This window comes from Rhinatrema bivittatum, chromosome 4, assembly GCF_901001135.1.
Source record: "Rhinatrema bivittatum chromosome 4, aRhiBiv1.1, whole genome shotgun sequence".
Lineage (NCBI taxonomy): Eukaryota > Metazoa > Chordata > Amphibia > Gymnophiona > Rhinatrematidae > Rhinatrema > Rhinatrema bivittatum.
The window spans coordinates 257557503-257585171 of NC_042618.1; the positions used below are offsets into that span (position 1 = coordinate 257557503).

General features: G+C 46.4%; 1 protein-coding gene across 1 annotated transcript in view; it reads right to left on the reverse strand.

Moving 5' to 3' along the window:
- The window catches only part of SMC1B (structural maintenance of chromosomes 1B), a 941781-nt gene that overhangs the window by 760750 nt on the left and 153362 nt on the right, over positions 1–27669 (reverse strand). Inside the window, 1 exon segment of the mRNA XM_029600056.1 lies at positions 7483–7565. Within this exon segment, the coding sequence (XP_029455916.1) occupies positions 7483–7565 (83 nt within the window).

A 27669-nucleotide genomic window follows, 5' to 3' on the forward strand; every position in this document is an offset into this window, starting at 1 on the left:
TGAGCCCGGACTGTGGAATATGGCAGGTATGGGGGAAAGCAGCGCAAACAGCGAGGCCAACGGAGTCCCGGCCCGTCCGCCTGTCGTGACCTTAGAAGCTCTCTGGGACCTAGTAATGGGCTTTAGGTCAGAAATTAATTATAAAATGGACCAAGCTAATGTAAAACTACATCAAGAACTGGATGAAATGCAACTTAAATTAAATGAGACAACTAATAGGATCTCTGATTTGGAAAAGAAAGATTTGAAAACTCAGGAATTCAAAGCAGCTGTGGTCAAAGACCGAGAAATTCTAACGAGACGTATTGAACATCTTGAGAACAACGCTAAGAGTTTAAATCTTCGTATTTTGAATTTTCCGAGAATTGTAGGAGAAACACCGTATATCACCCTAAAAAGGTTTCTACAGGAAATATTGGGTTTTACTGATTCAGATATGCCAGCGATAAATACTTTTTTTTTTTTGCCACCTCCTAGAAACGCAAATACAGATTCCAACAGGCAGTTCCAAAATGATCTGACAAATTTCCTTGAAAATTCTGAGTTACTAATAATTGATAAAGGAACACTGTTGGTCTCTCTAGTTACTACATTCGATGTGAATAAAATTATGAAAGTATATTTCAGAAAATATCCATTAAAGTATTATGATATAGCTGTAAATATTTTTCCAGACTTAGCGTTAGCAACTCAGTTGAGACGTAAACATTTTTTGGCAATGAGACAAGATGTTATAGCTTTGGGATATACTTTCTTATTACGTTTTCCCTGCAAATGTCTAGTTAAAAGGAGAGATGAATGTACTATCTTTTTTGCACCAGATCAATTAGCTAGGTTTATTGAATCTAAAAAACTAATTACTTCGTCCCCAGAGATATAATGTGAGTAATAGCAAGATAGCAGTAGTCAACTATCTTGTTTTTTCTTTTCTTTAAATTTGAAGTTTGTTTAAATTCCCACAATCTAAGTCTCCTTGGAAATAGAATCATTGAGTTGATTAAAGAAAGATATTAATAACATATATAGTTCTCTTGATGTATATCTATCTTTATTTTATTGCTGTTTAAAGAGATATGTGAAATATCTACAATTTCTGTTACGAACTTATTATTGGTTTGTAAATTAAGAAAAAGTTATAAATAAAGAATTAAAAAAAAAAAAAGAGAGAGAGAGAGTTGTCTTAGGGTCTCATGATGATCCTTTAGTTCTGCCACCGTCCGTTGAATCTGTTCGCCAAACAGATTATCTCCGACAAAAGGCAGGTTGGATAACCTGTCTTGTACTTCCGGGCGAAGGTCAGAAGACTTGAGCCAAGCCCACCGTCTCACCGAAATAGCAGCTGCAGATACTCTAGTAGAAGTATCAAAGATGTCATAAGATGTTCTGATCTCATGTTTGCCTGCCTCAAAACCCTTGTTTACTAGGGTTTGTAATTGTTCTTGAAATTGCTGAGGCAGGGAGTCCGAGAAGTCCTGTATCTGCTTAAAAATGACCCTGTTATATTGGGTCATATAAAGCTGATAGGCAGCAATTCGGGAGATGAGCATTGACCCTTGGAAGACTCGGCTATCAATGGTATTCTAGGAACTTCTGTTCCTTGCCAAGGGGTACAGAAGAGTGAGGCTTTGACCTCTTCACTCTCTTCTGTGCAGACTCCACCACGACAGAGTGGTGATCCAGTTGTGATTTCTGAAAACCTGGAGCTGACTGCACCAAATAGGTAGTGTCAGCTTTCCTGTGTACTGGAGCAATGGAGCCAGGATGTTCCCAGTTCTTCTTAAGGAGATCCAGAAGGACCTGATGGATGGGAATAGAGGTGATTACCTTGGGAGCACCCAGGAATGGGAGCAACTCCATCATCTGGTGCCTATCATCCTGTTCAGTCTGTAATTGGAAGGGAACCAATTCAGACATTTCCTTCACAAAGTTTATAAAGGAGAGGTCCTCTGGAGGAGAACACTTCCTACTTTCAGTGGGTGAAGGTGGTGAAGGTAAATCATCGGTGTCTGTCGAGGAATCATCAGTCCAGGTATCGTAAGGATCAGCATGTGTCCCTCTAGGAACTGGAGGGGGACAGGGTGTTGGAATACCTGAAGGTCCCGGACTAGGCTCCGAAGTAATCGGAGGCGCCGATGATGGCATCGAAGGCACCGGCACAGGCATCGAGGGATAGCTCGGTGGCGCCGATGGACGTATCGGCACCGATGGCTGGATCGGTGGCAAGGGACGTATCGGCATCGATGGCTGAAGCACAACTCCCGATGGAGGGATGTGGAACGGTGTTTCACCTCCCAATGACACTGTAAGTGGGGAGGGCACCAGAGCCATCGGAGACCTGGGATCCATCGGTGGAAAAGAAACCATAAGCGCTTCCATCCTGGAGAGCAGCGGTGCCAGCGCTGCCGGAATTGGGTAAATGATCGGTTCCGCAAGCGGTGCCGGTGTCTGTGCCGGTGTCTGTGCCGGAGGAACCTGAAGTCGTTGCATCGCCTTGTCGATGGCCTCCTGAACCATCCGGTCCAGTTCTTCTCGGAGACCTGGAGCAAGCAGCCCTGGCACCGGAACAGAAGAGGGAGGCAGAAGCATAGCCGGAGGGACCTGGTCGCAGAAAAGGTCGGTGCTTTTCTGGATGGGGTTTCTTCGACAGCGGCTCGGACAATGGCGAGGTCGATTATTTCGCTCCTTCGATGGTCCAAGACTTACGGTGTCGATGGCGATGTTTGTCCCTGCGATCCCCTCGGTCCTGAGGGAGAGTAGAGGGTGTCGATGGCCGAGAACTTGTCGATGCCGGGCGGTCACTGGCCGGTGGTCGATGCTGGAGCGAAGTTGACTGTGCCGGCTCCGACGACATCGATGCAATGGACGGAGTCGGGGTTTGAGCATGGAAGAGAAGTTCCATCTTCTCCATTCTGGCCTTGCGACCCTTTGGTGTCATTAGGGCACATTTGGTGCAGGTCAAGACATCATGCTCGCATCCTAAACACATTACACAGACTTTATGGGGATCTGTGATAGACATGGTGTAGGTACAGTCCGGGCACCGACAGAACCCCGACGCCATGGCCATGGCAAAAATCGAGCTGCGGTACGGTCGACGGCCAGTAGGCCGCGAGGGCCAAACTGTACGGTTTTAGATAGAAAACGGGTAAAAACTTAATGGAGTACCGCGGTCTGAAATAAGTTAGAGGAGGGACCCCTGTGGGGCAAATTAACTTTTAGTAATTCCATGAGGAAAATTCCTGTCACGAATCTCTTCAGAGCTCCTTTACCGCGAGGCTACTGCTGCGCGGAAAAAAGAAGACTGAAGGGGGACCCCTGCTGGCTGCAGGGTTAGTGCCATGCTGGGCATACCCAGTAGGGGCCAGTCAAAGTTCTGGAAACTTTGACAGAAGTTTTCCGTGATTGGGCTCCAACCTGATGATGTCACCCATATGTGAGGACTACCATCCTGCTTGTCCTGTGAGAATATGCTAAATCTGAACTGTTAAATGAAAAAAAGTTAAGAGTATATGGAAAATTCAATTAAATATTTGAATCTTCGGGTCCTGAACTTTCCAATGGTTAGATTAATTTCAGCAAATGTTCAATAGATATTTATTTTATTTATTTAACATTTTTATATACTGACCTTCATGAAAGAAATTCATATCAGATCGGTTTACAAATAACATGGGGGAATAACAAAGTCAAAACCATATAACAAGAGATGAAAGTTACATATAACAAGGGGTATTAACCTGGAGGGCTAGGATAGCCGGAGCGATAGTAAGGCATAACTGAATAAAATTAGATAATACAATAACATGAAGAGGAGAGGCATAAGTGTATTGACTACACTTGTAGGAGTGTTTAGTAAGGAAACAGTGTCTGAACTAGTGAGGAATTGCTGGTTCTGTAGGCTAGGGGAAGGCTTGGATGAAAAGCCATGTCTTAAGTTTTTTACGGAAGGTAAGCGAGCATGGTTCTAATCTGAGTTCTGTGGGCATCTTGTTCCAGATGGCTGGGCCGGCTGTAGAGAAAGATCTTTCTTTGGTAGATGATAGGTGAGTAGATTTCGTTGTAGGGGGTTGCAGGGTGCCTTTATATGCTTATCTGATATCTTATCTTATGATATCTGACACAAATACTAAAAATGCAAGAGAAAAATTTGCCAGTTTTCTCAAAGGTGTTTTATTTGCCTGTAAAATCTATATCTGTTACCTCAACTGAAGAAGGGCCACCTTGTACATCAACTGATGTGTCAGGAATTCTAGAAATGTCCCTAGAGACTGAAATTAAGGTAAGGGCCACATTATGTGTTACGCTTGTTTTCCCAACAGACCGCAACGCGGTCTTGAGGTTATTCTTAAAACAACGTTTACAAGTCTTCTATTGTCAAAAAAATTTGGATATATCCAGATTTGGCTAGGATAACCCAAGTAAGGAGGAAAAACTTCTTGAGCTTGAGGCCATATGTAGAAGCTGTTGGAGCTAGTATAATTTTGAAATTTCCTTGCAGATGTGAGATTCATTATTCTAATCATAAATATATATATATTTTTTAAGTTTCCCAGCTCCAAATGTTTTTGGATTCTCACACCCCAACTACCACAGAGGATGGCTTGAAGCAGATATTGATAGGCCCAATGATATCTCTGATTGTTTTGAAAAGGGATATTAGTTCCATGATTTCTTCTTTAGCCGCTTTTTGTTTTTGTCAATTAGCTCATATATTTCCTCTAGATGTCAGGTATGAGGTTTATTTCTGTAATTATTTTTGAATATTTGATTATGTAATTATTACAAATACCTGTATTACAAATTATAATACAATTATTATAAGGTTAAATGGAAAATGCAATAAATAAAAAATAAAAATACTCATACAAATATGGGAAAGAGAAGCAATATTTGGAAAGTTATGGGAATAAAGTCCCAGATCTAAAGCCAGTCATGGAAGAAGCTTATTTAGATATACTAGCTGTCATGGAGATCTAGTAAATGGAAAACCATGACTAGGATAAAATTATACCTGGCTACTAGATGGAAAGGATGAAGCATGGCATTAAATATAAAAAAGCAACAGCATTACTGACCTTAAGAGGTAAGGAGGAAATGACAAAGTCAAAAGCCATGAAGTTAAAGGAATTGTCTATAGTCCTCTAGGACAAGATTGTGTCGAAGCACAAGATATGGGGGAAGGGTACAAACAATTTGCTGTAGCATTGAAGGTCCCAAAAAACATAGTGGCCTCTATTATTCTTAAATGGAAGAAGTTCAGAACCACCAGGACTCTTCCTAGAGCTCGCCCAAACTGAGCAATCAGGGGAGAAGGGCCTTACTCAAGAAAGTAATCAAGAACCTGATTGATCATTCTGACAGAGCTTCACTGTGGAGATGGGAGAACCTTCCAGAAGGACAATCATACCTGAAGCACTTGAACAAGTTAATATAAATCGGTTATTTACTCTCTCAGATAATAGAAGGACCAGGGGGCACTCCAAGAAGTTAACAAGTAGCTCATTTAAAACAAACTGAAGAAAATTATTTTTCACTCAACACATAGTTAAGCTCTGGAATTCATTGCAGAGGATGTGGTTACAGTAGTTAATGTAACTGGGTTTAAAAAAGTTTTGGATAAGTTCCTATAAGAAAAATCCATTAACTGCTATTAATTATTAAGCAGTAGTAGCTTGAGATTTAATTTAATGTTTGGATACTTGCCAGGTACTTGTGACATGGATTGGCCACTGTTGATAGAATACTGGGGTTGATGGACCTTTGGTCCCTTCCACAACCCTATCTTCCATACTAACTATATTGTCTACATCAAAAATTAGGAGATTAGGTTACACAGGAAAACTTGACATTGGTTGGCAGGGAAACAAAAAGAAGTAATTTAGATTAATTTGTAAATTATTTGTGAAGACCAAACAAGTAAAATTCAAGTAGAGTATTATCATATTAGATCTTTCAGATAATTAATTCTTAGTATATGATTCCTTAAAAACTGCATACCAGAAACAAAACAATTTTTCATTTTTAAAAGATAAAATACATCACTCCATACTTAAGAATTACACATTAGCAAGCAAACAAGGCTACACTAAGGGAATCACTGTGTAGGTAAGAGATTTCATGAAAAGTAAACCAGCTGATAAGTTGAGAAAAAGGCAGGAACTTTACTAGGTCACTTTTCTCATTTCATATAACAGCTATCAAGCTTCTAAGGAAGATCACTGGAAAAATGTGACAACAAAGACTGATAGCTGTTGTATGACATGAGAAATGACATTTAGATGCAGATGCAGAGTAAAAATTTTCAAAGGCAGAAAATTGGGCACAAGCTTCAAAGAAATATAGGAAACTAAACCTGCTTCTATGCATGCACCAGAAATAAAAGGCTAAGAGCTTACAAGAAGAATACACAAGAGACTGGATGGATTCCTGCTGAAAGCTGAACCCAAATAGGTCAGCATGACCCCTCAACAATGACAGAGTCCCCGGTATCGTTTCAGTCTTCCCAGCAAGACAACTTGTGAGTCACAATCTGGAGAACCAGGAGGACATACTCTCAGGGAAGTTACACACTTTTGCTAGGCCATTTGTATATATTTTATCCCTTTTAGCTGGAGGAATACTTGCTGCATTACTTGCATAACTTGTTCATACTTACAGTCATTATCATAAGTGACTGGTTTGATATTATATTTTTAAATAAAATAGCTGTTTAGTTATATATAACTACATAGTCAGGAGTCATTATTTCCTTTGGGGAATTTGGGTTGTTCCTCCTGTGGTCTTCCACCCCCTCTCACACATAACCCCACCACTCAGCTCCATCTAAGTCAGAGTGCCACACAACATTTTTGTTAATTTAGGTGTGCCTTGGACTTGAAAACGCTGGAAAACACTGTCCTAAATAGAGACCAAAATGCCTTATTCACAAAAGCTCTTATAGAATTCTTGTCAAACTAGTTCCAGACTTGGACCATGTCCCAGGTCATGGTTGACCTTATGTGCAAAGCTTGGGAGAAATTCAACCCCAGCAGGTCTCCTGTCCCCACTTCAAAATACTGAAAAGATTGGGGGAGAAGGGCCCATCCCTCAGGATTAAAGATGGCGTTGGTGGTGGGGGGGGGGGTTTATACCAATTGACCCAGCATAAATGTTAGCGCTGTCAGTAACTACAGGTCACTGTAACTAGCTTATACAAAATGGCATTTCTGAGAAATGGGAAGTGATATAAGACATCAACAGACAGGGCTAGCACAGCAGTGTGATGCACCCCATAAAGCTTCCACTATACCTAGTTTTCCAATTCCCCAACCCCTTTCCGCCCCGCAGTACAATGCTGCCCAAGGGTTTTGATGGACTTAAATAAAATTGAAACATTTTACACAGAAGCATTTTAAAGGGAAAAAAAAGTTCATACAAATTGCTGTTGATTCAACAAAACAGGAAATAAAGTTAATATTAAAACTTATTTTATTCTAAACTTACATGCATGTACCAATGTACTCCTCCAATTTTTCTAATCGTTTCTTATAATCTTCTATTTGTTCTTCAATCTGCCTCATGTTGCCCTAATGATTCACAAAAAGAATTACATTTTATTGTAAAATCTCGGATTATAGTATAATGGACTCAAACCGCAGATCCTGAAAGCGCAGATTAACAAAAAATGCTGGTGTACCATAGATATGTACAAATCTATTCCAATCAGACTATTCAACAACATGATATCTGACTGGTGTGTAGCAATTCATGAACCAAGGTTCCTATCTCAATATAAAGTGGCGGGGTGTAGACATAACCTGCATAACAATACAAAGAATTAAGAACAAAAGTTGCCAAGTCTGGAGTAGTTTGCAGTACTGGAAAAGAGTAGAAAAAAAAAAAAAAAAGTATCTTGGGCAGTGGAGGCACAAGATGTAAAAAGATCGTTTTGGGGCTATGCAAAGACTATAAAAGAGGTAGGGTTGAAGAAAAAAGGTACTTTGAATCCTGGCAGAGATAAGAAAGAGAATAAGTATCAAAGACACATTAAGTTCATAAGGACAGTGGTGGGGTAAGCCAGCAGTAGCTCTAGACCATGCTAAGTTCAGTTAAGACAGATGAAGCAAATTTTATTTCTCAGAATCATAAATCTTTCCTACAAGCAAGAGCTACATCTGTAATGCTTTCCCCTCTGGAGGGGAGAAGACATTCTGGCATGCCCTATAAGAGGTTTTCTTTCTATATTTACTTTGGAAATCCTTCTACAGATAACAGAAAGAGCACTTTCTCAGCTATCTCAAAAATAAAGAAGCTATAACATATTGATATTTATAAAGGAGTATCCAGAACCAGGGTTTAATTTGTGAGGGAATGCCCTGAAACACAGTTCCGCCACTTCTTTTCAGACTTAAGAGGCAAAGGAACAGGGGTATTCTGCTCTAGCCCATCCCCTTCAGGCAGTCTGCAGGGAAGGAGGAATGAGTGAGCCTAGAGCAGAAAGAGCAAAGAACAGCCTCCTTTATTCCTGTTTATTATTTTTATTTATATTTTACTTTTCAGGCACTTCAAAGCAAATCACATTCAGGTACTCCAGATATTTCCTTATCCCAGAGGGCCTACAATCTAACGGGCCGATGCAGTAAGGAGCGGTAGGAAGAGCTGCGTTAGTGCCGGGCGCACCCGCGTTTGCCGCACGCACAGTCCGGCTCACCTACCGCTCGATACTGTATTTAAATAGCTTGCAAATGCAAGCCGCATCCAAGAAGCGTCCGTGACGCGTTAGGCCCGCGCAACCCATTTTACTGTATAGGCGCTTTATACAGCGCCTATACAGTATCCTGGGTGCGCTGGTACCTGTCATTTCAAATGTCATTACAAATGACATTTGAAATGACAGGTACCAGGAAGTGGATGATCCTCTCTCCCTCCCTCCCGAAGCAAGGCGCAGGGCAAAAGTTAAAACAAAAGTGAAAAAAAGAGTAATAAAAGTAAACTTACTGGCGGGAGCTGGCGGGCGCGCATTCATCGAGGGAGGCAGGAGCCGGCGGGCGCACGTTCATTGAGGGAGGCGGGAGCCGCCGGGTGCGAGTTCATCGAGCCGGAGGGAGCCGGTGGCGAAAGCGGCCTCCAACAGCCCCCGCCGGCGGCGAATGAATGCACGCCTGTATACGCTTGTGCAATTTGGGCGCTCAAGACGTGACGTCACACGTGACGCCAAACGTCGTGACGTCACGCCTTGAGCGCCCAAATTGCACAGGCGTAAACAGGTGTGCATTCATTCGCTGCCGGCGGGGGCTGTTGGAGGCCGCTTTCGCCGCGGATCCCGCCTCCCTCGATGAACGCGCGCCCGCCGGCTCCCGCCTCCCTCGATGAACGCGCGCCCGCCGGCTCCCGCCTCCCTCGATGAACGCACACCCGCCTGCTCCCGCCTCCTTCGATGAATGCACGCCCGCCTGCTCCCGCCTCCTTCGATGAATGCACGCCCGCCGGCTCCCGCCAATAAGTTTACTTTTATTACTCTTTATTCACTTTTGTTTTAACTTTTGCCCTGCGTCTTGCCTCCTTTTTCGCTTTCGTTGCTTCAGGAGGAGGGTAGAGAGGACTGGGCTGCCCCTTTTTCACTCACCGGCCAGGGCAGGTGAGCCATGGCTGGGGGAAAGTTTGCTGCCTACCCTTATCCCTGCCTCTAACGCAGGGGTAAGGGTAGGCGGTAAGTTAGCAGGTTAAACGCGCGGCTAAACTGCAGGTTAAAAAGGCGATAGTCGGGGCGCGCGTTACTGAATGGGGGGGAATAGCTAATCCGATTGTTTACATCTCATATACATGCCGCGGGCGGAAATGGTTACTTGTTGATTTAAAGAGGCAGTAAGAATGGGTTAAAGGGGATAGTGGATCGCGGGTTGGGCTAACGCGGCCAAATCGTGAGTAAAAGGCGAGTTAGAAACAGGGTAACCGCGGCCGCACTTTACTGTATTGACCTGTAAATTTGTACCTGAGGTGATGGAGGGTGAAGTGATTTGCCTAATATCATAGGGAGCAGCAGTCTGATTTCAATCCTAACTTCCAGCCCACTGTTCTAACCGCTAGTCTACTCCCCTATTGTTCTCACTCCCCTCTTTTACAAGGAACAGGAGGAGAAAGGGTGAAACTGAAGCAGATGCTGCAGAGCAAAGAAAAAAAAGGCACAAAAAGGGTTGAACACATACAAGTATGTGAAATGTTGTCAGTCATTAAAGGGCAGATTTTAAATGTCCGGCGTGCGTAAGTCCCGGCCTTTACGCACACCGGGTGAATCTTCCAAAAGGCCCAGCCACGCACGTAAAGGCCGGGACGTGCTCAAGTGCCGGGCCTGTTGGAACAGATGGTCTGGAGGGCGGGCCAGGACAGCACCACTGTTCGCTGTCCCAGCTGCCGGCACACACAAGTTACTTCATGTCGGGCTCTGAAGTAACTTGAAAAATAAAAGGTAAAACATTTAAAATTGGTTTTAAGAAGATGGGGAGGAGAGGGGGAAGGGGAAGGGAGGTTAGGATAGGGAGTAGGAAAGTTCCCTCCCAGTCCGCTTCTAAATTAGAGCGGACTGGGAGGGATCTGGGGAAGGCCTCGATGCATCGCCGCGCAAATGTGGACAAAATCGACCCCCTTGTGCGCGCTGCCGCCGATTTTATAACATGCTCGCACCTGCGCGTGATGTTATAAAATCGCGTGTCCATGTGTGTGCACCGGGTAGCGCCCACAGTATTTTTTAAAAATCTACCCTTAAGGTTTCAACTCTGTCCTTGTTAAGCACTACAGCTTGCAAGTTTCAAATCTGTGCTAATTCAACTGCTTTTGTGTCTGGTACTCAGAGCAAAATTTCTGGCACAACTAACAATGGTGTTTTGCAACCTTTGTTCTGGCAGCAAATCAGTTCTGGCTCCCCCAAAGAAACTGAACATAACCAGTGGTGATAGGATAAGAAAATTATTCCTTACCTGCTAATTTTCGTTCCTGTAATACCATGGATCATTCCAGACGGTGGGTTATGTTCCATGTCCAGCAGATGGAGTCAGAACACAAAATTCCCAGGGGAGGAACCATATAACCACGCCTCCCTGTAACAGCTCTCAGTAACTAGACTAACAAAGCCCAAAAGAGAGAGACTAAAAACAGAGGGATCAAGTAATCAAAGAAGGAATTGAAATAACCGCTGTCCAAATAAACAGCAACTAAATTCTGAACAGTGAACTTGCGAACAGCAGTGCGTGAACAAAAAAGACGCGCAGTAATTGAAAATACAGAGTAAAAGATTGTTAAGACAGGTAGGCAGGGATGTCCCACAAGCAAACCCCCAAACCAAGGGAGGGTGTCTGGAATGATCCATGGTATTACAGGAACGAAAATTAGCAGGTAAGGAATAATTTTCTTTTCCCTGTACATACCAGGATCATTCCAAACGGTGGGATGTACCAAAGCTTTCCCATCACGGGTGGGCCGCAGACAGCCCTGCTCGTATTACCTTGTCTCCAAGCTGACCGCCTGACGGAGCACCAACGTCCAGGCGATAATGTCTCGCAAAAGTATGGATCGACTTCCAGGTGGCCGCCCTACAAATCTCCTGAATGGAGACGGAGGAGCTCTCCGCCCAAGATGTCGCCTGGGCTCGAAGAGAATGAGCCTTGACAACCAGCGGAGGGGACTTACCTACGCCAAGGTATGCCGCTATGATCGCTCCCTTCAACCACCACGCTATAGATTGTTTGGAAGCCATGCAACCCTTCAGGGGTCCGGACCAGAGGATAAACAGATGATCGGAGAGCCGAAAATCATTAGTCACCTCCAGATAGCGTATCAGAGACCGCCGTATATCCAGTCTACGCAGGTCTCCAGACTCAGAAGAGGCAAAAGATGGTAATTCCACCGATTGGTTGAGGTGGAATGCCGAAACCACTTTAGGGAGAAAAGAAGGAACCGTCCTCAGCGAAACCCCTTCAGGCGTGAAAGGAAGGTATGGTTCACGACAGGATAGGGCCTGCAGCTCGGAAATACGTTTTGCTAAACTGATTACCACAAGAAAAATGGTCTTGAGAGTGACGTCCTTGATCGTAGCCGAGCTTAGAGGTTTGAACGGCGAACCACAGAGGACTCGGAGCACCAGATTCAGATTCCACGACGGACAAGGTGGGCGAATCGGAGGCTTCAAGTGTTTCACTCCTTTAAGGAAACGGGAGACGTCCGGATGAGAGGACAGAAACTCCTTATTTCCACTGCGAAGAAAAGCCCCCAAGGCCGCCACCTGAACCCAAAGAGAATTGTAAGCAAGACCCAAATTCAAACCTGCCTGCAAGAAGGAAAGGACTTGTGGCACTGAGGCCTGCATGGGAAGAATGTCATTCGCTCCACACCAATCCTCAAAGACCTTCCAGACTCGAACATAGGTAACAGAGGTGGACATCTTACGTGCTTTCAGTAGCGTTGAAATAACCGGCTCCGGATAACCGCGCCTCCTCAACTGACGCCTCTCAAAAGCCAGGCCGCAAGACAGAAGCGATCTGCCTCCTTGAAAAATATTGGTCCCTGGCGTAGAAGACGTGGAAGCTGACCAAGACGAAGGGGACCCTCCACCGTCAAATTGCGCAGATCCGCGAACCACGGTCGTCGGGGCCACTCTGGCGCCACAAGGATCACCGGCCCTTGGTGTGCCTCTATCCTGCGGATGACCTTGCCCACGAGGGGCCACGGTGGGAAAACATATAGGAGACAGTGGCGCGGCCAGGGCAGGACCAGCGCGTCCACGCCCTCGGCGCCACGCTCCCGCCTGCGGCTGAAGAAGCGGGCGGCCTTTGCATTTCCGGCAGTTGCCATTAGGTCTACGTGCGGTGTCCCCCATCGCCGTACTATTATCCGCATCGCCTGCTGCGAGAGCTCCCACTCTCCGGGATCCAAGTTTTGTTGGCTGAGAAAGTCCGCCTGTACATTGTCCACTCCCGCTATATGCGAGGCCGCTAGTCATTGGAGGTGAAGCTCTACCCACTCCATCAATTTGTCGGTTTCCAGAGAGACCAACCGACTTCTCGTGCCACCCTGGCGATTGATGTACGCCACTGTAGTCGCATTGTCCGATAGCACCCTGACTGCTTGATGGCGTACTATGGGGAAGAAACCCTGTAACGCCAGATGGACCGCCCTGGTCTCCAAGCAGTTGATGGGCCACTTCGACTGTTCCTCCGTCCATCGACCCTGGATTGAGCTGTCCCGACAGACCGCTCCCCAGCCTGTGAGGCTGGCGTCCGTGGTGATAATCACCCAATCCGGGTCCTCCAGCGACACCCCCTGAGCTAGGTGCCGCGGTTCCAGCCACCAATGGAGACTGATGAAGGTTCCTCTCAGAATCGGAAGGATTGCCTGAAAATCTCTCGACACCAGCTGCCACCGGGAGAGTAGGGATCTCTGCAGAGGCCTCAGATGCGCAAATGGCCAAGGAACCAGATCGCTGGTCGAGGCCATGGTCCCCAGTACCTGCAGGTAGTCCCAGGCAGTGGGCGTCTTGAGCGCCATAAATCCTTGAACCTGCTGACGCAGAGAATGAGCTCTGTCCGGATGCAGAAAAACCCTGGCATTCTTGGTGTCGAAGTGAACTTCCAGAAAATCCAACGACTGGGACGGGACCAGGCTGCTCTTGGTGAAGTTGACAATCCATCCCAGAGATTGGAGAAGTTGTACCACTCTGTCGACTGCGAGGATACACTGCGCTCGTGACTTTGCATGGATGAGCCAATCGTCTAGGTAAGGATGCACAAGGATGCCTTCCTTGCGCAAGGTTGCCGCCACTACCACCATGATCTTCGTGAAAACCCGTGGAGCTGTGGCCAGGCCAAAGGGAAGAGCGCGAAATTGGAAGCGTTGACCCAAAATTTTGAAGCGTAGGTAACGCTGATGAGCTTGACAAATTGGTATGTGGAGATACGCCTCCGTGAGATCCAACGAAGCCAAGAATTCTCCCGGATGAACAGCCGCTAACACTGAACGGAGTGTCTCCATGCGGAAACGAGGAACTCTGAGGGGCCGGTTGACCTGCTTGAGGTCCAGGATAGGACAAAAAGTACCTTCCTTCTTGGGAACCACAAAGTAGATTGAATAATGCTCCCGGCCCAGTTCGGCGGCTGGCACCGGCACTATGGCCCCCAATTGAAGGAGACGATCGAGGGTCTGCCGCACGGCTCCCTGTTTGATTAAGGACCCGCAAAGGGAAAACAGGAACCGGTCCCGAGGAGCGCAAACAAAATCCAAATATCCAGAACCCATTGATCCGACGTGATTTGGACCCACTCTTCGTAGAAGAGAGTAAGGCGACCCCCCCAGTCGAGGGAACACCTCGCGGGTCCGTCTGGCATCATTGGGTAGATTTAGCGGATGCACCAGCACCCTGCGCTTCCTTACCCTGGCGGCGCCCACGAAAGGGCCGGTTCCAGGAGTGCGAATGAGAAGAGGGAGCCCGAGGTGGCTGTTGCCTCTGAGGACGCGCTCTCCGCTGGTTACGATAACAGTTTCTGGAGTAATTATATGATCTTGACGAATGGGGTCGATCTTCGGGCAACTTGTGCACCGCGTTCTCATTAAGGGACTTGATGATCTGATCCAAGTCTTCACCAAAAAGATACCTACCCTTAAAAGGAAGGGACCCCAAACGTGTCTTGGAAGAGGCATCAGCTGACCAATTGCGAAGCCAAAGGAGCCGACGCTCTGAGACCACCGCCACCATGGTTCGGGCTAGGACCCTTAAAAGATCATATAAAGCATCCGCTCCATAGGCAACCACGGCTTCCAGTCTGTCCGCCTGGTGAGCCTCAGTGTCTGGTAAGGACTGGGAGGTGAGAAGCTGCTGCACCCACCGAAGACCCGCTCGCTGTGCGAGGGAACTGCAGATAGCCGCCCGCATACCTAAGGCTGAGACCTCAAAGATACGCTTGAGGTAAACCTCCAGCTTCCGATCCTGCATATCCTTCAACGCCGTCCCTCCAGTGACAGGAATAGTGGTATGCTTTGTGACCTCTGATACCGCAGAATCTACGGCGGGAACTTTGAGAATTTCCAAAAAATCGGCCGGCAGAGGATACAATTTTTCCATGGCTCTACCGACCCTAAGGTTGGCCTCCGGGGAATCCCATTCCCGAGTGATCAACTGCAAGATCTTGTGATGAGTGGGAAAAGACTTGGCTAGAGGCCGCAGTCCTGCTAGGAGGGGGTCCCCCTTCTTGAGAGCCGGGTCAGGCCCCACCGGTTCCGGAGGGGGATCAATATCCATTTCCTGGAGGATGTAGGGAATGAGGTCATCTAACTCCGCCGCTTGGAAGATGCGGAGGACCCTAGGGTCGTCGCCCTCCACCTGGGCCGCTAAGGTGGGGTCGTCCACGTCAGGGTCCTGGGATTGTCCTTCCCCTGACGAAGTCTGTATTATCGATGGTGTCCCGGTAGGGCCACGAGATGTCCCCGCTCCCCCGCCTACTAAAGGGGGGGCGAGCCTGAGGGAGGGTCCCACCCAGGAGGGGGGTAAGGACATGGTATCTTGGGGGGAGAGGGTCCCCAGGTCCCGAAGGTCGTGTCTCTGCTCTGAAGAAAAGCCCTGTGCATCAGGACTATGAATTCAGGGGAAAAGGCCTGGCATCCTGAGGGGTCACTCCCCGGGGGATCCCCCCTCTGCCTACCAGTATTAGACTCGGAGTAAGGGTCTAAAACGGGCCTAGAAGTGGGGAACGGAATATCCGTGTCCTCCTCAGAAAGCGCGGCATCAGAATCTTGCAACAAAATGGCCGACGTTCCCGCGTTGAGAGGGAACGGGGCATGGCGCTTCCTTCCCACGCGGTCTGCAGCTCGAACGTCCTTGTTAGTAGCTGGCGCACATTCCCCTTCGGGGAAACAGCCTGAGCACAGACCCTCTTCAGAAAATAATCCGGCCCTGTCTGAGCCCTCACAAGGCGCCGCGGACTGCATCGCCGCAGGGAGAGAGAGGGGGGGGGAGGCTCTACAGGTGGCTCGCGCCTAAAATGAGCGCCGACCCGGCAACGGACGCTTGCCGCGGTCCCCCACCGACCTGAAGAAGAACTGACGGGGAATTACCCTCCCGACAGCAGGCGGCCCCGGGGAATGGTGCTTCGCGGGGCCGCAAGTCGGGACGTCTGTCGCTCCCCAAAAGGGAGGGGGGAAAACCTGGGTCAGGAGGGAGAGGCCGGCGCTACTGACTTTCACCTCAGAGAGCCAAACGGAGTCCAAAAAATTGCAGTCTTCTGCTGAAAAAGAAGATGAAACAAAAATACACTTACCCCAACTGAGCCCTCAGTGAGGAAAATGAGAAAAGAAAGAAAGAAAAACAGGCAACAGCCTGTCAGCAAGTCACCAGGCTAGAGAGCGATGAGCCAGCACCAGCGGAGAGTTCTCCCCCTGCTGTAAGAGGAGCCTTAGCAAAGTGACCTAAACTGTAAATTTAAAACTTCCTTTTTTTTTTTTTTTTTTTTAAACTTGATCCCCCTGAGGAGGTAGCCCTAAGCTAACAAGCTGGGGACCACAAGTCCCCTGCTCACATCTGCTGGAGTCAGAACGTTACTGAGAGCTGTTACAGGGAGGCGTGGTTATATGGTTCCTCCCCTGAGAATTTTGTGTTCTGACTCCATCTGCTGGACATGGAACATAACCCACCGTCTGGAATGATCCTGGTATGTACAGGGAACAAGTGTGTTGGAACTGCTTACCCCGAGAAGAGGGCAGCCACATGGCCCTGATTCTTATGCAATTTCCTGGCACAACTGAAAAGCCATAAGAGGATGGAAAGGAGTGACAAGACATGAGGTGAATATCTGTCAGCACCATTGCTTCTGCTGTGTTCACGTGCAAGTGGGTTCACGTTCACAGGGAGAGCTCACACCTGGATACTTCCTCAGATCACAACTGTCTCTAGCCCTACTCCCTTCCCATGCTACCTCCTCCCCTGCCCCCCCCCCCCCGCTACTTCTTTTCTGTCTACAATTAGGCCCCATCCAGAACAGTCTAGAGCAGGGGTCAGGAACCTTTTTGGCTGAAAGAGTCATAAACGCCACATATTTTCAAATGTAATTCCATGAGAGCCATACAATATGTTTAAAACTAAATACAAGTAAATGTGTGCATTTTATGTAAGATCACACCTTTAAAGTACAATAAGTCTCTGAAAATATTACACCAGGCCTTAAGACACCAATACATCTCCTATTAGGAAAACGGACCAAGTCAGGCTGCTATAGAGTCCTACACAGAAACTACACGCCAGCAGAAAACCTCACCTGAATCACGTGCTGTCCCTCACCTAACAGAATAAAGAGACCAAAACGCATAACAAGAAGCATGCAGAAAAAACTGAATTGGAAACTGCAACAAGCCAGAGTCTCTGTATGCAGTGTAACAAAGGAAAAAAGAAACATCACCCATCCTTATAAAACAAATCAAGAAATATAAAATCATCAGCAGTAAAACTGTACTAACAAAAAGAACATATTTCGAAACAGCTGATGAGTGGAATATCGAATAATTAAAAACTCATATAAAACATTTCCAGATACCAACAAAATATTTCAAAATAGCAGACACAAAGACTCAGTAATGAAAAATAATAAGGATACAAAATTTTTTTTTGCTCTGCATACCTGGGAACGTTTGATATCCAGGTGTCCTGAGATTGTTCTGAATTAGCAGGAGGCGGGGTGGTTTGCTTGGAAATTTCTCCTCTCTCAGTCACATACCAGCGCTCTCTCTCACAGTGGCTCTCAATGACACACCTATACACACATGCTCTCAGTACTCACATATACACATGTTTTTTCTCTCTCACTTATATAGCCTCTTAATTGCACATTTACACACATGCTGTCTATCTTTTCATGCTTACACACACACACAGGCTTTCAATCACATAAATACATGCTGTCTTTTTCTCTCACACACAGACTCTCATTCACATGCTTACAAACATTTATTTATTTATTTATTTATTTAACGTTTCTTTTATACCGATGACCGTTCGCACATCGCATCGGTTTACAGTGAACACAAAACCATTGGGCGGGGCCCTTACATAAAACAGATAATATACTGAACTAGGAAACATATAATTGAAATTAGGGGGGAGCCCTTACATCAAAACTATTTACATCAAAACTATATACAGAATTAGTGCACAGTACCAAATCGACAAGCATAGAGGTGGTCATATCAGGAAATCCGAGTAAGGGTAAGGGTCGGAGGGGGAGTTATGTAATAGGGGGTGTGATGGAGTAAGCTTGTTGGAAGAGCCAGGTTTTAAGTTTCTTTTTGAAAGTGGGGGTATAGGTCTCAGTGCGAATATCATGGGGCATAGAGTTCCATATCGTGGGGCCGGCCAGAGAAAAGGCTCTGTTAATAGTGGAGGAAAGCTTAAAGGATTTAATAGATTGGGCTTGGAGTGTTCCTTGGAGTGCTGGGCGTGTAGGTCTCTTGGAGGTACGGGGTACGAGGGGGGGGTTGAGCCAGTTGAGGTTGGAGTTTAATAGACACAGGCTCTCAATCACATACTCATATGCTCCCTCACCTAAATCAGCTCTCAATCACACACAGACACACATGCTCTCTCTTACTTATACACACAGGCTCTTAATCATACATACACATGATCTCTCTCACACACAAAGGGTCTCAATAATACACACATACTCTTTCACACAAACAGGTTTTCAATCACAAACTTACACATACAGGTTCCCAATGGTAAACTTACATTCATGCTCTCTCTCTCACAGGCAGGCTCTCAATCACAGACACTCTCTTTCACATATACAGGCTCTCAATCATTCACATACATGCAATCTCTCACTCACACACACAGGATCTCAAACACACATGCTTGCTCGCTCATTCACTCTCTCTCTCCCCCACCCCCACCCCGGGAATTCGCGGCAGCAGTAGCCTCCTCCCAACATTAACCTCCTTCATTTTCAGCCCTCGCGGAGGAGGAGTCCAATCGGCCGCGGTTGAAGCTCTTCATTCTCTTCCGAGCCGCGCTGCAGTCTTCTTTTCGTCGGACCGACGCAGACCACACTAGCGTGGCCTCTTCTTGCCGCGCACGCACCCAATGCTCTCCACTTCCTCTTCCGGGCCGGGGGGGGCGGGAAGAAGAGACCACACTAGCATGGTCTCTTCTTCCCGCGCACGCACCCAATGCTTACCACTTCCTCTTCCGAGCCGCGGGGGGGGGGGGGGGGGGGGAGAAGAGAGCACGCCGGTGCCGCTGACTCCAGCTGTCCTGCCGCGTTCCGCCCAGGCTGACAGCATTTTAAGCCCGGGCGGAGGAGGACCGGGAAGCAGCTGGGTCAGCGGGGGACTGGAAAGTGTGGCGACACTTGTCTGCGAGCCAGATGCAGCCCTCAAAAGAGCTATATCTGGCTCGCGAGCCATGGGTTCCCGACCCCTGGTCTAGAGACTTAACAGAAAAGGAAAGTTGCATACCTATAAATTGGAGTTTTCTCAAGGACAGCAGGATAAATCAGTCACCAATGTGGTGTTAGGATTTCACCTGCTACGCAGCCTTATCCTACCTTATTGACATCTCTGCACTTGCAGAAACTCTCAGTGAGCCTCATCACTAGTCTTTTCAAGCTACTCCTCACTGCCCTTGCCAAGCCCAAGTCCCAGTCCCAGGTCTATGTAACCCTGCCTTGCCAGAAGTTACTTGTCTTCTAATGATATCGCTTCTGGCTCTGTGACCTGACCTTTGTTCCTGCCTTGTGACCTACGGTCTTTCTTTCCTTGTTTCCTTGCCTAGCCTTGTGGCCTTCAGGTCTCTTGCCTTCTTTTGAGGACCTTGGACTTACCTGCCTTATTTCCTGCCTTCAGGCCTTCTGGCCTAATTTATCTTGTATCCTGCCTTGAGGCCTACTCTACCTGTATATTACGTTGTTGCCTTAGGACTTGTATAGTCTTTGTTTCTTGTTACCCTTGTCCTCCTTTTTCAAATCCTGCCCTAGTCTGCCTTGATGATCTTGTCCTGCCTGTTCCAGGTCCTGTCCTTGCCTTGTTTCACCCTGTGTCTTGTCTAGTTCCAAGTCCTGCCTGCCTTGTTCAGTCTGCCTCTGTAGACGATTGCATTGTCCAATCCTTGCCTCCAGCCTGCCTTCCTCCAAGCCTGCCTTGTCCAACCCTTGTCTCCAGCCTACCTTGTCGTACCTAGTTGTGATCCAGCCCATGTGGATTCACCACTATGACGTACTGCCACCGCAGAGACCTACTGGCCCCAGAACCTAATGGCTCAACCTGTGGGGGAGGGGGCTAGCTAGGCAGAAGACTAGCCCTCGTCTTGTCCCGAGTCATGCCTTGCAGTCCCATGCTGCTCCCCAGGTGTGTTTCCGGACTCTGAGGCCCGTAATATGTGAGTTATGTCATCCCATTGAACTGCTTACTACTTACTGATCCCATTGAACCAGAACATTTTACTAGAGATAGAAAGGAATATAAAACCATCATGCTCATGTATAGCAAACACCAAATAGCCACACTCCATGAGACCCCATTAGTCAAATGCATCAGAGCTATAAAGGAAAAATTAGCTCCAGGGGAAGTGGGAGGGCATGTTATGACTAATTTATCTTCCTTAATCTACCAAGAAAGAACACTAGTTACTAGGAAGCAACTATGCTTTCCCCAAAGACGAGCAGAATGCAATCAGCCATATATGTGGGGAGTCCTAAGCTAAGAACATAAGAACATAAGAAAATGCCATACTGGGTCAGACCAAGGGTCCATCAAGCCCAGCATCCTGTTTCCAACAGTGGCCAAGCCAGGCCATAAGAACCTGGCAAGTACCCAAAAACTAAGTCTATTCCATGTAACCATTGCTAATGGCAGTGGCTATTCTCTAAGTGAACTTAATAGCAGGTAATGGACTTCTCCTCCAAGAACTTATCCAATCCTTTTTTAAACACAGCTATATTAACTGCACTAACCACATCCTCTGGCAACAAATTCCAGAGTTTAATTGTGCGTTGAGTAAAAAAGAACTTTCTCCGATTAGTTTTAATGTGCCCCATGCTAACTTCATGGAGTGCCCCCTAGTCTTTCTACTATCCGAAAGAGTAAATAACCGATTCACATCTACCCGTTCTAGACCTCTCATGATTTTAAACACCTCTATCATATCCCCCCTCAGTCGTCTCTTCTCCAAGCTGAAAAGTCCTAACCTCTTTAGTCTTTCCTCATAGGGGAGCTGTTCCATTCCCCTTATCATTTTGGTAGCCCTTCTCTGTACCTTCTCCATTGCAATTATATCTTTTTTGAGATGCGGCAACCAGAATTGTACACAGTATTCAAGGTGCGATCTCACCTTGGAGCGATACAGAGGCATTATGACATTTTTCGTTTTATTCACCATTCCCTTTCTAATAATTCCCAACATTCTGTTTGCTTTTTTGACTGCCGCAGCACACTGTACCGACGATTTCAATGTGTTATCCACTATGACACCTAGATCTCTTTCTTGGGTTGTAGCACCTAATATGGAACCCAACATTGTGTAATTATAGCATGGGTTATTTTTCCCTATATGCATCACCTTGCACATTAAATTTCATCTGCCATTTGGATGCCCAATTTTCCAGTCTCACAAGGTCTTCCTGCAATTTATCACAATCTGCTTGTGATTTAACTACGCTGAACAATTTTGTGTCATCTGCAAATTTGATTATCTCACTCGTCATATTTCTTTCCAGATCATTTATAAATATATTGAAAAGTAAGGGTCCCAATACAGATCCTTGAGGCACTCCACTGTCCACTCCCTTCCACTGAGAAAATTGCCCATTTAATCCTACTCTCTGTTTCCTGTCTTTTAGCCAGTTTGCAATCCACGAAAGGACATCGCCACCTATCCCATGACATAAGGATTGTTTTGAAATCCCTTATCTACACTCTCCTTATGGTAACCTGTATTATGGTGAAATTTAGCCTTACCTAAGAACATAAGAAAATGCCATACTGGGTCAGACCAAGGGTCCATCAAGCCCAGCATCCTGTTTCCAACAGTGGCCAAGCCAGGCCATAAGAACCTGGCAAGTACCCAAAAACTAAGTCTATTCCATGTAACCATTGCTAATGGCAGTGGCTATTCTCTAAGTGAACTTAATAGCAGGTAATGGACTTCTCCTCCAAGAACTTATCCAATCATTTTTTAAACACAGCTATACTAACTGCTCTAACCACATCTTCTGGCAACAAATTCCAGAGTTTGTGCGTTGAGTAACAACTGCTTAATTCTTTCCTTCAGTCCAGTTAGACTAGTCCAGACAAATGAGTTATGCTGACATACCAGCAGGTGGAGGCAGACAGCAACTAATTTGCTGACATCACCCTATATAGGATCCCAGGTTTACCTCAGCCTGTCAGCATTTTCTGTACAAGCTAACAACCTAACTGATCCCTCAATACCCTCAAAACCCCATAAGAAAGACTATCAGAAAACCTCACAAAGCCCCAAATTGGTAAACAGTAATTCCTATAGCAAACATAATGGCTTCCTCATCACCCCACAGAAAGAGGACAAAACGTGTGCAAGCACAAAAGCAATCTGCAGTCTAAGTGGGTCCTGGACTAGTCTGGCTGACTCAAGGAAACGAAATTAGCAGATAAAAGACTAAATTTCACCTTCCAATATAGTCCAGATAAGTGGAATATACCAAACAGCAACCACTCTGGCTCAAAGATCCATACCAAAATGCTTCATGAATAAATACAAGAACAATCAAGTAACTGCTCTGCAAATCTCCAATGGTGAAACTAAGCGAAGTTCCTACAAAGAGGCCTAAGCTCAGTCAAATGAGCTCTAAGTCCTCTGGAAAGCAGCAGCCCATTAGCAATGTACACTGAACTAAACTTCCTTAATACACCTAGAAATTGAAACTTTAGAAGCTGCCTCCCCTTTCCCTTTGTCAACAAAAAAGGATGAACAATCATATTTCCTAAAATAATTCTTCACCCTTCACCACAGAAGTACCCTGCCACCATCCAATCAGTGAAGCACTTCAAAATCCTTCTACCAAGGACTCTTTTGAAGGATGAGAGAAAAAAAAAAAAAAAGACAGACTGTCTCATTGTGATTAAATTGCAAAACCACCTCATACCAAAAGTTTGAGAACATGTGGAACACCACCAACCCTTCTGAGAACGTCAAAAAAGGTTCACTACAGGAAAAAGCCTGTAGCTCTGAAATTCACCTTGACAAACATATTAGAGATGTGAATCGTGTGATCGATCGTCTTAACAATCGATTTCGGCTGGGAGCGGGAGGGAATCGGATTGTCGCAGTTTGGGTTTTTTAAATATCGTGTAAATCGTGTAAATCGAAAACCGGCACACTAAAACATCCCTAAAACCCACCCCGACCCTTTAAAATAAATCCCCCACCCTCCCGAACCCCCCCAAAATGCCTTAAATTACCTGGGGTCCAGTGGGGGGGGGGAGGGGAAGGGGGAGGGCGGGAAAACCGGCACATTAAAACAACCCTAAAACCCACCCCGACCCTTTAAAATAAATCCCCCACCCTCCCGAACCCCCCCAAAATGCCTCAAATTACCTGGGATCCAGAGGAAGGGTCCCGGTGTGATCTTTTACTCTCGGACCTCCGTGCGTTGTAGAAATGGCGCCAGCGCTACCTTTGACCTGTCATATGACAGGTCAAAGGTAGCGCCGGCGCCATTTTGTTTTTTTGTCCCCCGACGTCAGGAGCGTAGGAGATCGCTCCCGGACCCCCGCTGGACCCCCAGGGACTTTTGGCCAGCTTGGGGGGGCCTCCTGACCCCCACAAGACTTGCCAAAAGTCCAGCGGGGGTCCGGGAGCGATCTCCTACCGCAAATCATTTTTCTGTACGGAAAAAACGATTCGACTGCAGGAGGTCATTCCCCTGGACTTTTGGCAAGTCTTGTGGGGGTCAGAAGGCCCCCCCAAGGTGGCCAAATGTCCCTGGGGGTCCAGCGGGGGTCCGGAACGACCTCCTGCAGTCGAATCGTTTTTCTGTACGGAAAAACGATTCGACTGCAGGAGGTCGTTCCCCTGGACTTTTGGCAAGTCTTGTGGGGGTCAGAAGGCCCCCCCAAGGTGGCCAAATGTCCCTGGGGGTCCAGCGGGGGTCCGGAACGACCTCCTGCAGTCGAATCGTTTTTCTGTACGGAAAAACGATTCGCGCTGTAGGAGATCGTTCCGGACCCCCGCTGGACTTTTGGCAAGTCTTGTGGGGGTCAGGAGGCCCCCCCAAGCTGGCCAAAAGTCCCTGGGGGTCCAGCGGGGGTCCGGGAGCGATCTCCTACGCTCCTGACGTCGGGGGACAAAAAAACAAAATGGCGCCGGCGCCATTTCTACAACGCACGGAGGTCCGAGAGTAAAAGATCACACCGGGTCCCTTCCTCTGGATCCCAGGTAAACTGTATTCTGTATTTGACTGGTAACCAATGTAAAGATTGAAGTATTGGGGTGATATGATTTTTTTTTGAAGAATTTGTTAGGATACATGCTGCTGCATTTTGGATTAATTGAAGTGAATGAAGTGTGTTTTCTGGGAGACCTATGTATAGAGAATTACAGTAATCCAGTCCGGAGAAGATGAGTGATTGAAGAATAGTCCTCGACCATTCCAGCATCCCAGCGTCTCTACGAGACAAGGTAAGCAGTCTCCTGTCTTGGTTCCACGACTAACCGTAACAGTTGGCCGAAGCCATGGAACCAGTAGATTTGACCGCGCTTCAGGCTATCCCAGGTTTGGCCTTCCGGCTACAGCAACACCAAGGTGTACTCGACCAAGTAACTGGAGTGCTAGACCGATTAGTCGCTCGTATGGATGCACTTGCCCATGCACCTGCAGCTCCAGTTGCAGCCATCACCGCTTCACCGAACCCTATACGTCTACCTCCTCCTCCAAGATTTAATGGAACTTCCGTGCAGCGTCGGGGCTTCATTAATCAATGTCAAATGCATTTTTCACTTCAGCCATCCCTGTTCCCATCAGATAAGATTAAAGTTACCTTCATTTTGTCACTGCTGGAGGGTCCAGCCCTGGCCTGGGCCTCACCTTTATGGGAAAGAGATGACCCCATTCTCAACAATCTGGATCGATTTCTGAAGGAATTTTGTCTCATCTTTGACGAACCAGGACGATCTACCTCAGCAGCCAATGATTTACTACAAATCAGACAAGGGTCTCGGTCAGTAGGTGAATTCGCCATTCAATTTCGAACCTTGGCAACTGAACTTGCTTGGGGAGAGGATAGCCTCACCGCCATATTTCGACAAGGATTGTCAGAAAACATAAAAGATGAATTGACTGGCCGGGACTCCCCAGAGTCTTTGGAGGAACTTATCCGTTTAGCCATTCGGTTGGATTTACGCTTTCAAGAAAGAGCATGGGAACGTACCGCCACTAGAAGGACATTTTGTCTGGCCCCTACCTTTCAACAACCTTTTGTCGCTCTGAGACCGACTGAAGTGCCCCCTAACGCCGAGGAACCCATGCAGATTGACAGATTTCGATTATCTCCTGAGGAACACCAATGGCAAAGACTGAGAAATCTTTGTATGTATTGTGCGGGGGCAGGTCATTTCGTTAACAAATGTCCCAACAAATCGGGAAACTCTCGGACCTAGGTTGGGTAGGAGAGGCTTCCCTGGGTCCCACCATTCCCTCTCCTCAACTACTGATTCCCGTGACCATCACCATAAAGGAAGAGCCTATTCAACTCCAGGCTTTTATAGACTCAGGGGCGGCCAGCAATTTCATAGAAGAGAGTTTGGTAAAAATCCATCATATTCCTGTGGAACCATTACCCACGCCTCTTTCGGTTACCTCTGTATCTGGGCAGCCCCTGGGAATTCGAATCTCTCACATTCCCAAACCCATTCCTATGAATTCAGGAGTTCTACATCGAGAGCGCATTCAACTTTATGTACTTCTATCCTCAGTCAACCAAGTAATCTTGGGTCTACCGCAGCTAAGTGTACACCAACCTCGAGTAGACTGGGCCTCTCTACAATTAATTATTTGGAGCCCATTCTGTTTTCAAAACTATTTAAAACAAATTCAGAATTGTCAAATCCACTATGCAAAGATTTCTTCAGGCATTCCCGCCCCTTATGAAGATTTCACAGACATCTTTAGTCAACAACAAGCGGAATCTTTACCACCTCATCGAGATTACGATTGTGCAATTGACATTCTTCCAGGAAAAATCCCTCCAAGGGGCAGGATTTATGCCCTATCAAAACCCGAATCGGCGGCTTTGATGCAGTATATCCAGGAGAATTTAGCACGAGGATTCATTAGACCTTCCACCTCACCAGCCGGAGCTGGATTCTTTTTTGTTAAAAAGAAAGATGGGTCTTTAAGACCATGTATTGATTATCGGGGATTAAACAACATCACCAAGAAGAACAGGTATCCTATTCCCCTCATTTCGGAACTATTTGATCAGATTAAAGGAGCCCAAGTCTTTACTAAGTTGGATTTAAGAGGGGCCTACAACTTGATTCGAATTCGAGAGGGGGATGAATGGAAGACGGCCTTTAATACTCATGACGGACATTACGAATACAGGGTAATGCCGTTTGGACTTTGTAATGCTCCTGCCGTATTTCAAGCCATGATCAATGATATATTTTGTGATATTCTCTACTCTCATGTCATTGTCTATTTGGATGATATATTAATTTTTTCCAATAATATTGAACAGCATCAGGAGCATGTGTGACTGGTTCTTCAACGTCTCAGAGAACATAAACTTTATGCTAAATTAGAGAAATGTGTGTTTCATAAAAACCAGTTACCATTCCTGGGATATATTAATCTCCAATAAAGGTTTATCCATGGACCCGGATAAACTCAAAGCCATATTGAACTGGCCTCAACCCATAGGATTGAAAGCCTTACAAAGATTTCTGGGATTTTCCAATTACTATAGACAATTTATTCCAGATTTTTCCTCATTGGTGGCTCCTCTTACTGCACTCACAAGAAAAGGAGCCCCCATCCAGAAACGGCCGCAGGAGGCCGTGCATGCCTTCCTTAAATTAAAGAAGGAATTTACTAAGAATCCTTGTCTTAGGCGCCCCGATTCCAATAGACCCTTTATTCTAGAAGTTGATGCTTCTGCTGTAGGGGTTGGAGCAGTTTTGTTACAACCGGCAGACGATGGGAAATTCGTGACATGCACCTTCTTTTCTAAAAAATTTTCATCAGCAGAGAAAAATTATACCATAGGAGATCGGGAACTGTTGGCTATAAAGTTAGCCTTTGAGGAATGGCGTCACCTCCTAGAGGGCGCCCGACATACTGTGACTGTCTATACAGATCATAAAAATTTAGCATACCTTGCGAAAGCCCGACGGTTTAAATCCTCGACAAGCTCGGTGGGCACTTTTTTTTTAGTAGGTTTAATTTTGTTCTACATTTTCGACCTACACAAAAGAATCTTCGGGCGGACACTCTCTCAAGAAGCTTCAATCTTGATGATACGCCCGATCCTCCTCGATACATAATAGACCCTGCACAAATACAGCTGGCTGCTACTTTTACGGTACCCATTGGTAAGACAGTGGTTCCCAAACGTTTGAGATTGAAGTTCTTTGTTGGGCGCATGATGCACAATTAGCAGGTCATGCAGGAATTTCACGTACCAGGG